At 43.8% G+C, this 12,640-nt stretch overlaps 2 protein-coding genes across 4 annotated transcripts in view; one reads left to right on the forward strand and one right to left on the reverse strand.

The window, feature by feature from the left end:
* BTF3L4 (basic transcription factor 3 like 4) overlaps positions 1-9,735 on the reverse strand; it is a 32,133-nt gene extending 22,398 nt beyond the window's left edge. The window contains 3 exon segments of one of the 3 annotated variants that reach the window (NM_001131880.1): positions 986-1,099; positions 5,967-6,033; positions 9,491-9,547. In NM_001131880.1, coding sequence (NP_001125352.1) covers positions 986-1,099; positions 5,967-6,020 — 168 coding nt within the window. In that variant the 5' untranslated portion in view covers positions 6,021-6,033; positions 9,491-9,547. 3 annotated transcript variants of the gene reach the window in all.
* Positions 9,736-10,606: 871 nt separating this feature from the next.
* TXNDC12 (thioredoxin domain containing 12) overlaps positions 10,607-12,640 on the forward strand; it is a 37,899-nt gene continuing 35,865 nt past the window's right edge. The window contains exon 1 of the mRNA XM_009250382.3: positions 10,607-10,884. Within this exon, the coding sequence (XP_009248657.1) occupies positions 10,788-10,884 (97 nt within the window). The 5' untranslated portion in view covers positions 10,607-10,787. The remainder of the gene's footprint in view (positions 10,885-12,640) is intronic.

Consider the following 12,640-nt stretch of genomic DNA (forward strand, 5'->3'; position numbering starts at 1 on the left):
GTAGCTGAGATTACAGGCATGTGCCACCACAGCTACCTAATTTTTGTATTTTTAGTAGAGATAGGGTTTCACCATGTTGGCCAGGCTGCTCTTGAACTCCTGACCTCAGGTGATCCGCCTGCCTAGGCCTCCCAAAGTGCTGAGATTACAGGCGTGAGCCACTGCACCCAGCTGACTAATACATTTTAAACAATTTTTGAAACAGTTTTAATAAGAAATCTAACTCATGTAAAGCTATTGCTAAAGCCTTTTGGCTGAGGTAGTAACTAATGAGGCTCTGTAGAATATCAAGGTGCATTAGGGTAAAAAAGTCTACCTCTATTGAGCCATGAGTCCAAAATCTTAAATAATAAAAAAAGTCTGGCTGGGTGCGGTGGTTCACACCTGTAATCCCAGCACTTTGGGAGGCCGAGGCAGGCGGATCACGAGGTCAGGAGTTTGGGACCAGCCTGGCCAGCATGGTGAAACCTCGTCTCTATTAAAAATACAAAAATCAGCTGGGCATGGTGGTGCACACCTGTAGTCCCAGCTACTCGGGAGGCTGAGGCCGGAGAATTGTCTGAACCCGGGAGGCGGAGGTTGCAGTGAGCCAAGATCATGCCATGGCATTCCAGCCAGGGTGACAGAGCGAGACTCCATCTCGGGAAAAAAAAAAAAAAAGTCTATCTCATCTGAACAAATGTTGGGGTTTATTTCTACATTATTAGAGACATTTTATATTAATATTCAAGAACAGTTACATAATTGTCATATATGCAAATATCTTGAGCCTGAAAAGTATGATGAAAATCCTTAACTGTCTACTAAAATTATTTTTTTTGACCATCATTTAATTTCATACAAAAATCAAAGTGCCACAGTTCTTCAAAGACATCAGAGTGACAATATCAAAGATTTTTCTAAGCTGATATTTTACATCTGAAAGGTCTAGACAATTATTTGTGCATGTACCCACATAATTTAACAACTTGCAAAGTGATCATACCTCTTCAATACCAGCTATATTATTCACAGCCAGTTTTTTTAGAGAACTCTGAAGCTTTTTGTCATCAGCTGTGGCTGTTCTATGTACCACCTTCTTCTTTCTGCGAGCTGTACCCTGAAAAATAACCAAACAGAAGCATTAGCATGCCTGGCATCTGGCAACTGCAATCACATCTTACGTATCACAATAATCTAAAACCCACATTAAAAAATGGACAAAATAATAATGATTAATATTATAAGACTTCTCAGAGGTTGTGATTGTCAGCCTAACGCAGATTTTTAAAGGTTGGTTCTAGCCAGTTCCTTTTTTTTCCCTTATCAGCTTTCTCAGGTTGAATTATTCTTATCTAACATCCAGTCTTTATCATTTTAACCCAAGATACTGTTTGCTAATAAAACATAATTTGTAACTTCAAGACAATTTAAATACTTTATAACAATTTTAAAACATTATCTTTTCTTATAGTAACTACCACCCCCTGCCAGTAGTCTAAAGATATTCTGAAATTTGGGGAATTAGGACATAACTGAAAATTAATGTCTACATTACAGTAGGAGGAAAAAAAATCAATAAATACATAAACAAATTATATAATTTCAAATGGGATTAAGTACTATTAAGAAAAAAACAAAACTAGAGCACAGCAAGAATGACTAAGTAGGGGTAAAGCACTACTTTATTAGAAGGCCCAGGAAAGCCCCCTCTGAAGAGGTAACATATGAGTTGAGACCCATAACTAGGGCAAGAATGATCCAAGCAGAATGAAACAAGGTTGAACTTGTCCTTTCTAGAAGAGAGAAAATGGGCCAGTATGGCTAGAGCAGAATGAACAACGGGAACGGAGGAGGAATATGAAATCAGAAAGATAGGCAAGGACCAGATTATGTAGCCTAGAATGCCATGGGCAGGAGCTAGATTTTATCCTGATTGCAATGGGAAGCCATTGAAAGGTTTTAAGCATGGGAGTGACTTGATCTGATTACTTATGACTGAAGTTGCTATGTAGAAAATGGATTATAAAGAGAACAGTCAGGAGGCTCCTGTAGCCGTCCTGGCCAGAGATGAGGGATATGGCAGTGAAGATGGTGAGGGGTCAGATTCTCACAAGAGACGACATGACTTTGCTGATGGATTACACGTGGGATATGAGAAAAAGAGGACATTTGGATGATGCTTAGAATCTTGGCCTGAGCAAACAGGTTGAAAATTATACTAGTTACTGAGAAAGAAAAAGTTCATTTCTAAATTGATACTATGAAACTCTAAATACATTTTTCCATTGAAATACTATTTAAAATAATGGATTAAATTCCTGGATCAGTTTATTAAGTCTTGAGGGTTAAATCTTTCTAAAACTGGTAGGAGTAAGGAGAAAGGAACAGTGGTTTCAATCTCTGGGTAGCTCCTATAGTAGTACTCAGGGAATCAGCCTTATAGAGGGAAGGTAGGGGCTTCAGTCTCAGCAATTCCGGTGGGAGTAGAGGAGAGATCTGACAGCAGAAGATGCTTTGAAATCTAGTTGCTGAAGGACTGACTATTTACATAGGCACTCACTTGTGAAGCATTCCTGCCTGACTCAGGGATAGCTCAATTGCTTGGTGAATACCTCAACTTGAATGATCCTCAGGCACCTCAAATTCAATATGTCTTAAAGCTTATCAGTCCACCAATCTATTCTTTCTATATTTCCTAACTTTTGTAGCTGGTGGTATCACCATATACTCAAGTCTCTAAAATCATGAATCTGAGGGTTATCCTAGATTCTTCTGCATGCCCTTTACCCCCCATATCCCATCAGTCACTAAATCGTGTCAATTCCAACTCCTAAATTTGTATCCCATATAATAGAGGTCCCCAACCCCCAGGCCACTGACCAGTACCAGTCTGTGACCTGTTAGGAACACGGCAGCACAGCAGAAGGTGGGGTATGGGGCATGAGCGAGCATTACTGCTTGAGCTCCACCGCCAGTCAGATCAGCGGCAGCATTAGATTCTCATAGGAGTGCAAACCCTGTTGTGAACTGCGTATGCGAGGAAACTAGGTTGTGCACTCCTTATGAGAATCTAACTAATGCCTGATGATCTAAGGTGGAAGAGTTTTATCCCAAAACCATCATCCTTCCATCCATGGAAAAACTGTCTTCCATGAAACCAGTCCCTGGTGCCAAAAAGATTGCGGACTGCTGCCTTATACTATAGCAATAGCCTCTCAATTGTTCTCCTACATGCCAAACTTCCATTTTGTTCCATTTTCCACAACGCCAGCAGTTACCTTTCTAAAATGGCAGTCATTTCATTCTTAAAATCCTTTAATAGTTGCCCACTGCCTATAGGATAAAACTCCAAGCTCCTTAGTATTGCATATAGAAGTATAATGGAATCCCAAACTACCTGGTCATTTCATTTCCTGCCATTCTCTATCCATTACGTACACTAAAGAATAGCTGTACCGGCCGAGCGCAGTGGCTCACGCCTGTAATCCTAGCACTTTGGGAGGCCGAGGCGGGCAGATCACGAGGTCAGGAGTTTGAGACCAGCCTGACAAACATGGTGAAACCAAGTCTCTACTAAAAATACAAAAATTAGCCAGGTGTGGTGGCACGTGCCTGTAATCCCAGCTACTCAGGAGGCTGAGGCAGGAGAATCGCTTGAACCCAGGAGGTGGAGGTTGCCGGGAGCCGAGATCACGCCACTGCACTCCAGTCTGGGTGACAGAGTGAGACTCCGTCTCAAAAAAAAAAAAAAAAAAAAAAAAAGGCCGAAAGGCCGAGGCGGGCGATCATGAGGTCAGGAGATCAAGCAAGATCATCCTGGCTAACATGGTGAAACTTTGTGTCTACTAAAAAACAATACAAAAAATTAGCCAGGCGTGCTGGCGGGTGCCTATAGTCCCAGCTACTTGGGAGGCTGAGGCAGAAGAATGACATGAACCTGGGAGGCGGAGCTTACAGTGAGCTGAGGTCGCGCCACTACACTCCAGCCTGGGCGACAGAGAGAGACTCCATCTCAAAAAAAAAAAGAGGCCAGGCACGGTGGCTCACACCTGTAATCCCAGCACTTTGGGAGGCCGAGGTGGGCAGATCACCTGAGGTCAGGAGTTCAAGATCATCCTGACCAACATGAAGAAACTCCATCTCTACTAAAAATACAAAAATTCAGCTGGGTGTGGTGGCATATGCCTGAGATCGTGCCATTGCACTCCAGCCTGGGCAACAAGACCGAAACTCCGTCTCAAAAAAAAAAAAAAAAGAATAGCTGTACCAAATTAAAGCAAGCCATTCCATTAAGTACTGTGTTATCTTAGCACCATACGTGCCTTTGCAAGTATGGAAATGACAACCCTTTTTACTCTATCTCCATGAACCCTCTTACCTATTTTTTTTTTTTGAGACGGAGTCTTGCTCTGTTACCCAGGCTGGAGTGCAGTGGTGAGATCTTGGCTCACTGCAACTTCCACCTCCCGGGTTCAAGTGATTCTCCTGCCTCAGCCTCCTGAGTAGCTGGGACTACAGGTATGTGCCACCACACCAGGCTAATTTTTGTACTTTTAGTGGAGACAGGGTTTCACCATGTTGGCTAGGCTGGTCTTGAACTCCTGACCTCAAGTGATCCACCCACCTCAGCCTCCCAAAGTGCTGGGATTACAGGCGTGAGTCACCACCCATTACCTTTCCATCAGCCATTACCTTTCCGCCTAGTGATAAATTCTTGTTTATCCTTTAAACAAGAGCTCAGTGATAACTTCCTTGTCTCCACTAGGCAAGGGCACCTTGTACTTCATTATAACACTCATTATTCTGCCTTATAATTGTGAGCATCTCTCTCCCAAGCAGAGCTGTGAGCTTGTTTATCTTCTATGTGCCTGGCACACAGTAGGTGCTCAATATACAATAGCTAAATTGAATGTACCAACCACAGTTTTAAAATACACAATGGCGATGTGGTACATCAAGCTCTTCTAGGTATAGTCTATGGTTCTTGAATATCCCTAGTTTCTGCATTGGCACATCACATCACACTTGATGCTACAATGTGACTACTGTGGTTACAGGAGTGTGTTAATCTAACTCCGGACTCATATAACTGTATCACTGTGGGAGAAGGAGAAAGTCCTGGCTCTTCTTCCCTTCCCTTCCCTTGTGTTCATCCCCAGGAACTGTGGTTATCATTAGTGTAAAAGACATAGTGGGACTCACTACAAAAAGCAGTGTCCTACCTACCACTTCAGGTCTGAGGTAAGTACTATTCTTTCTTTCGCTTTTGCAAAGATTGTATTGGGCAGAGATATGGGTAGAATATTCTCCTTGAGCCTGATGCCACAGCTGAAGAGAATCAAAGACTTCGGTTGCTCACAACTAGCTCTTCCTTAGGCTTTAAAAAGTACAGGGAATAAGAAAGCTCATATTCATATTCACAAACATGGAAGAACATGTAAGAATTTGTGAGGAAAACCTGGCAATGAACAAAATATATAATCAACTTAAGCATCTCCAGCTAAACCTCTGTACAAGTAGGTAACATCCAGTCAAGATGAAGTAACCCTAACATCTGGTATGTCCTGCAAGTGAGTCTAACCATAATAATAGCTATCATTTATTAAGCATCTACTCTGTGCTAGACACCACATTAGGTGTTTTATAAATATTACCCTAATCTTTAAACACCTTATGTAGGATTATTTCTATTTTGCAGATAAGAAAGTGGAAGCTTAACAAGGTTGGATAACTTGTTCACATCATATAACTAGCAGATGGTAAGAGTTAGGATTCAAACAAATGTGGCTATTTCCATTGCATCATCAGAGAGAAAAGTGTTCTAGTTACCTATTTTAGATCTAGACAAGTTATTTTCAAATTGGAATGTGGTTTGATCTTGACTATTGAAAAGATTTTAGATTTTCAATGACCACAAATCCGAAATAATAACACTATCTGGTAATCATACATTCTCCTATCAATTTTTCTTATGCCACACTCACCTTGCCCCCTATCCGGACCTGAGCCTGAAGTTTGGCTAACTTTTCTTGATTCATGCTGTTGGTAAATCTAGGGGGGAAAAATAAATTTGTTAAAGTCACTCTTTTGCTGAAATTAACAAACTGTTTATGCAACAGTACCTTCTGGTTCACTGAGCTTGTAGTATGCATCAACACCATGACCATATTAATACTGTCTATATTCTTAATAAACATTAATAACTTGTTCTAGCTTCATAAACCAGATATTTTTAAAAATCAAAATTAAATTACCATGAGGGAATCAAATATACAAACAGAAAATAGAATGGGATTCAAAGTCACCTATTCAAAGATCCCTCCTTAAAACATGATTCAATCCTTTGGCATTCAGTTAAGCCTAACCAATTATGAAATCTCTGTAGGCAAGCCAGTTTTTTTCCCCCAAAGATTTTCACAGCAGAGAGCTGTTACCAAATGTTATTAGCAAAATCTTCAAGTAGATTTTTTTCCTCCCAAATCACATTCTGTATTTCTTATAAACCATAAAGATGACAAAAGAAAAAAAAGCTGAACAAAGAAGAAATTCAACAAAAGGCTGTCTAGCTGTCAAGATATCAAGTAGTCACGTCCTCTATTCAAGGTCAGATGGCATGTTAATAATGGGGAAAGAGAACCAGGTTTTCAGACATTTGGTGCTTCTGCAGCACTCTCCAGAGTTCATTCAATACCCTGCACTGATATAGTATGTTATACTTGTCAAGACATTCTTGCATACAGGGTAAAATGCTTCATTGCACAATTTAACAAAAACATATCTTTGCTACAGTAATAAATGTTGGGGGGGAGAGGAGACTCCTAAAACAAGCTTTTTAAAGCTAATCTTGATTTTGAAGATTCTAAAATTATAGTCATGAATCTAGTCTGGTCAGTGATATTCCCACTAAGAAAAAAACATTCTTAAGTTTATAATAGGTCATCACATTCCACATTATATAAACAAAGAAAAGCCAAATTCAGGCCCGGCACAGCGGCTCACGCCTGTAATCCCAGCACTTTGGGAGGCCGAGGCGGGTGGATCACCTGAGGTCGGGAGTTCCGAGGCCAGCCTGACTAACATGGAGAAACCTGTCTTTACTAAAAATACAAAATTAGCCGGGCGTGGTGGCACATGCCTGTAATCCCAGCTACTCAGGAGGCTGAGGCAGGAGAATCGCCTGAACCCGGGAGGCGGAGGTTGCGGTGAGCCGAGATCGTGCCATTGCACTCCAGCCTGAGCAACAAGAGCGAAACTCCGTCTCAAAAAAAAAAAAAAAAAAAGCCAAATTAAAAGTCTTGTTTTACTTGTTCTGTGGATCAACAAATCATTACTGAGATGTGGGGGAGGGAATAAGGGACTAGGTTGTTATCAAATCTTCTTTGGCCAATTCTCTAAACCCTGTATAGTCATCATTCACATGAAAAAAATACTGTTTGCTTCATTTGAGAGATTAAAAAAAGCATCAAAGACTATATAATTACTAACCATTTTGTACTTTGACACTGTCCTTAGGCAATAACCTATATATATATCTCTCTTCTTTAAGGCTAATGTCCAGATCCCAAATAATATTTAGAATTTATGATTCTTCACTCTGCTCAGCACTGTATCACAATGCTGAAGCAGCTAAAAACACTTTTATAGGAGGAAGTGTATTTAGAGTCCAAAACAAGAAGTCTTCAGTGTGTGCCAATCTTAGCTCTGCCATAGACTTAAATTTGATGACTTAAATCCCAATTCCTATGCTCAAATATCCACAAAAAAGGAACCAACATTCACATTTCTCAAAGGAATGTGGCCATGAGAGTGTAGTGAACTAACAAAGAGCCTAAGGAATTTATTGCAAAAAAAAGGGGCTAAGGAAAAACATTAGACCTAGATACTTGGTAAACCCTTTGGGATTCCTCTGCATTTTGAAGTAACAATTCCCAAGAGAAGAGACAGAGGTTGGGATGCCAAAACAAAGCCTTGACTTGTTTGAAATAAAAGCAAGAACAAAATTAACTCTTCAAATCAAGGTATAGATGAAAGAACAGATTCCATTCCAGGTGGTCGGGACAACAGAATTGAGAAATTTTGTTCCTAAAGAGTATCTCAGAGAAAAATGATTTTAGGGAGACTGAGAGCTCAAGGCAGTAGGGGAGGAACAAGAGTAGTCTTTTGTTTCGTGGCAAGTTGTGGTGTGTGGAATTCAAGTAGGAAAGAGGACTGGACTCAGTCTATGAGATGTCAAGCTCAGAATCTGGAGTACACCTCCAAGATCACCTGGTTTAATTCTCTATTCTCAATCAACCTCTACTTTATTGCACCCATCATTCCTATCTGTGATGTCATCTCAACACCTGCTAGCAGCAGCAAAGTATAAATTACAAACAAAACAGTTCCCTCCCTCCCATCTTAATAGATTAGGAAATAAGGGCCCAGAAGGGAGAAGTCCCTTCCTAGGCCCAAAAGGAAGAAGTAACTTCCTAAAGCCACATGATTAATGAGTTCTTCCTTGGGGATCCCAGGATCTTTTAGCACTGTTCTCAAGGACTCAAGAAAGGGTGTAAACAGGTTGATCTATATTTATTAAGTGCCTAAGTTAGAAGCATTGTGGTAGGCACTTTCACATACCTCATGTTTACAGAGATAAAAATAATTGCAACCTTGAGTCCTGACTTTTTATTATGCAGGGTTTCTCTAAGACAAGCGCAGGCTTTGGAATCAGAAAGACCAAGGTTCTACCACTTGGGAAAGGTATTTTTCTTCTCTGAACTTGTATTCCTCCTGCATTTGGAAAGGTATAACACCACGTACTTCACAGGGTTGTTTTGAGGGTTAAAACATTATCAACCACAGGGAATGGTTCACAGAAGATACACAGTTACTGGTAACTATTGTTACCACTCCTGAGGGGACAACTATGGTAAACTGCAAGAATGTGGGAACGGAAGTTGAAACCGCCATTCACTAGCTGTGCAACACTGAGCCTGTCGGTCAGCAGGCAGTGGGAGGGGGGTTATAAAGATGGGCAAGGGACGCCGACTTGTAAACAAACATTGCCATTACAAGGTGAAGAGCGCTGCAACTGAGTTCGGTTCCCTGGACTCAAGGGCGGGAAGTGGTAACCTCAGCTTCCCTATCTGTAGACTGGGAGCATCAAATGAGATGACAACAGAGAGCCTGTATAAAGCTCAAAGCACACAACACTGCTGTTGTGAACAAGGAGTAATGGGACAGAGGAGGGGCGTCCACCCGCCTCCTGGGACAGGGTCTGGGCGGCAACAGCGCGAGCCCGCTCGCTCCCACAGGAGGCGGTGGTGCTGGGGACCTTCCCACAGGTGCCGACCCCCAGATGCGCCGCCGGTAACCGACAGGCCAAGCCAGCCGCCTCCGCCCCCGCTCGCCGCACCACGGCGGAAGTGGCAGCCTGAGCGGTTGGCGGGTGTCGGAAGGAGAGGGCGGGGGGAGACCGTGCGCAGCGGCCTATGGCGGTGAAGTGGCGGGACCGCCGGGGGGGTCTCACCTGAAGCGCGGAGGGTCCTCCAACACCAGCACGCGGCAAGAGCAAGATGGCTGCCTCAGCCGAGACAGAGAAAGACGACCACGGCGGTGGCGGCGGCGGGAGCAGATCCACGTGATACAGCCGACCCCGCCTCTCCCTCTCCGGGGCAGCCTATCCCGGGAGCGCACATCTAAACTCCAACGCCCCGCCTGCTTTGCGCATCCCGCTAGTGCTAGTAGCGGCAGGTGCAGGTGGCCGCGCGGCATCCTGGGGCTTGCAGTCTCCCGAGCGTTCTATTGTGTCCCTGCCTACAATTTTAGGGAACCTAATAAAAGGGTGGTCGGTATGTTTTTGTTTGGGTGTGTACTTTTGTTAGGTCGCTTTTTCGCTATGCATTAAGTACGGACTTTAGGACTCAACTAGTACCAGGAAGAAAAAGACCGAACATTTTCACCTGTTTGTTATACAGCGAAGGGGAAAATTTGGGAAGAAATCCTCAAGCTACAAGAAAAATAACCAGAAGAAGCTTTACACTTTAGCCTGCAGTGACTTCTATCCTGGTGTCCTAAGTCCACCTAAGTCAGTTTTGCAATAAGAGGTCCCAAGTTTGGTTTTCTCGGAGCTTGCATCAGTTGGTTGCATCATCCCTGAGTAGAAGATTTGCGGTTGCAAGGAAAAATAAGGTACAGAGCTTCTCCAGCGGGAAAGTGCATGTCTGCACGGCACGAGCACACGCACCGCAGAACAGGCTTGCCAGGTCTCCTCAGAGACCCTCGCAGGAACCTAACAATGAAATCCAGTTGTCCAGTCTTTATTTGTGGAGGGGTAAGGAGAATCCGAGGCCAGTGGGCAATCCGCCCACTGTTGGGAGCGACTGATCTCACGAATCAATAATTTGCTTTTGACTAGGAAGTGCAGCGGTTCTTGGGGGGAGGGGCTGGACTGGGTGGCGGACGCGAGCAGCAACGGTTCTCCCGAACCTCTCCCCCGCCCCTACTATCTTGGCCTACATTTTCCCGCTCCGTCCCGGGACCTGGACACCCAGAATCCACGGAAAGCCACTCGCGCTCGAGAACAGCTCTCGTACCCTTCTACGTGATCTGCACCTTTAAACTCACTCCATCCCAAACCGGACCCCGGAGGTACCACCCACATCCGTCTAACATCACTTCCTTCAGAGTTTGAAAAAAAAAAAAAAAAAAAAAAATCTGGGAAGGAGAGGGGTTGTGCTGGGCCGCACTCGGCGAACGGTGTGGACCGTCTGCTGGGACTCCGGCCCTGCGTCCGCTCAGCCCCGTGGCCCCGCGCACCTACTGCCATGGAGACGCGGCCTCGTCTCGGGGCCACCTGTTTGCTGGGCTTCAGTTTCCTGCTCCTGGTCATCTCTTCTGATGGACATGATGGGCTTGGAAAGGGTCAGACCGCGTTCTTATCTTCTCTTTACTGATCCTGGGCCCCAGCCCAGTATAACCTCTTCTTGCCCTAGCACCGTTCCCCTCCCGTTCTATCTCTTAGGCCACTCCAGATTTCTTTTTATCTTCCCCAACCGCTCCTGGAGTTTGAAGATTTCTTGGGGTAGAGAGTAGCGGGTCTGGGGAATGGAGAAGTTGTACTTGAGGCCTCTCTAAATTATTGGGTTGAGGGGAAGGAATGGCCCGTAAATTAAGGAAAGCATGTTTAAGAGCCCGGCATAGTGCCTAGCACTTGGGAAGTCCTGAGGAACGGTCACCTTCCCACCTGGGAGAAATAGAGCCGTTGGGGACCTGCATATGCAGAGAACCCTGTTCTGGGTCTGAAGATTTCTCTCCTTACCTCTTCCGCCAAGAGCTAGGTTACTGCCACTTGCTTGCCTTTGGGAGACAGTACCTGCATCCCAGGTAAGCTGTATCTAGTGCATAAGAAGGGCCAAGTGAAGCGTAGAAGGTCTGCTGTTTAAGGGTCCCCAACAATTCCCCTTGCTGTGGTTCAGCGAAGTTTTTTTGTAAGTGAGCGATCAGTGGTTATGAATGGAGGTTAGGAAGTGTGGCCCCCTACTCCATCCATTACCTACATCTCCATTCTAAGTTTTAACACCTCTCTCCTCATCAGCCCTTACTTAGCTGAAAGTTGGATTGACAGTCTGTAAACCGGGAGTTTATGCTTTTCTAAATAGATGAGTTGTAGCATGGATCCCAACCCCTCTTCCATTTTTTTTTTTTTTCACTGACCTTACTGTATGGAATGATTCTGCTGCAATCCTTCTGTTTTTGTTTTCTCTTATTCTGTCTGTTTTCACATCTGTTGGTGAGTAATAAGATTGGGTGGGCATTCATTTTGCCTGAATGCAATCATTCCTTCATTCCGTAAATAATTTTTGATCACCTCCTATATTTCAGGCACTGTCTTAGGCACTTGGGATATAGCTGTAAACAGGACAGACAAGGTTCCTACTCTCGTGGAGCTTATATTCATGTCAGAGAGACAGAGTAGACTTATGAACAAATTAATAAGACAGTTTCAACTAGGAACAAGTGCTGGGAAAACAAGACTGTGATGAAATAGGAAGTAGAAAGGCTGGGGAGGTTGGGGGAGCTGGCATCACTTGAATTATGAAGGTCAGGAGAAGCTCTTTGGAGAAGGTGATATGTGGGTTTCCATCTCGGTGGTGAAACTGGATGACAAATCCTGTTAGGCCAGAATGTTTTAAATACTGACAATCCCATTTTAAAACAGACTACTGTTTCTTTTGTTGTTTTGTTTTGTTTTTTAGACGGAGTCTCACACTGTTGCCCGGGCTGGAGTCCAGTGGCATGATCTTGGCTCACTGCAACCTCTGCCTCCTGGGTTCAAGTGATTCTCCTGCCTTAGCCTCCCGAGTAGCTGGGATTACAGGTGCCCGCTACCATGCCTGGCTAATTTTTTGTATTTTTAGTAGAGACAGGGTTTCACTATGTTGGCCAGGCTGGTCTTGAACTCCTGACCTCATGATCTGCCCGCCTCGGCCTCCCAAAGTGCTGGGATTACAGGTATGAGCCACTGCGCCTAGCCAGCTACTGTATATTTTAAGTAAAATTGTAAGTACTGAGAGTAACAGAAGAGTAGAGTGTTAGGTACGTGGGTTTAGATCTGAGTTTTGTCTTTGTTGTTTTTTCTGTTTGTTTGCTTTTGTTTTTGAGACAGAGTCTCACTCTG

This window comes from Pongo abelii, chromosome 1 (genome assembly GCF_028885655.2).
Source record: "Pongo abelii isolate AG06213 chromosome 1, NHGRI_mPonAbe1-v2.0_pri, whole genome shotgun sequence".
In the NCBI taxonomy this organism is placed as follows: Eukaryota; Metazoa; Chordata; class Mammalia; order Primates; family Hominidae; genus Pongo; species Pongo abelii.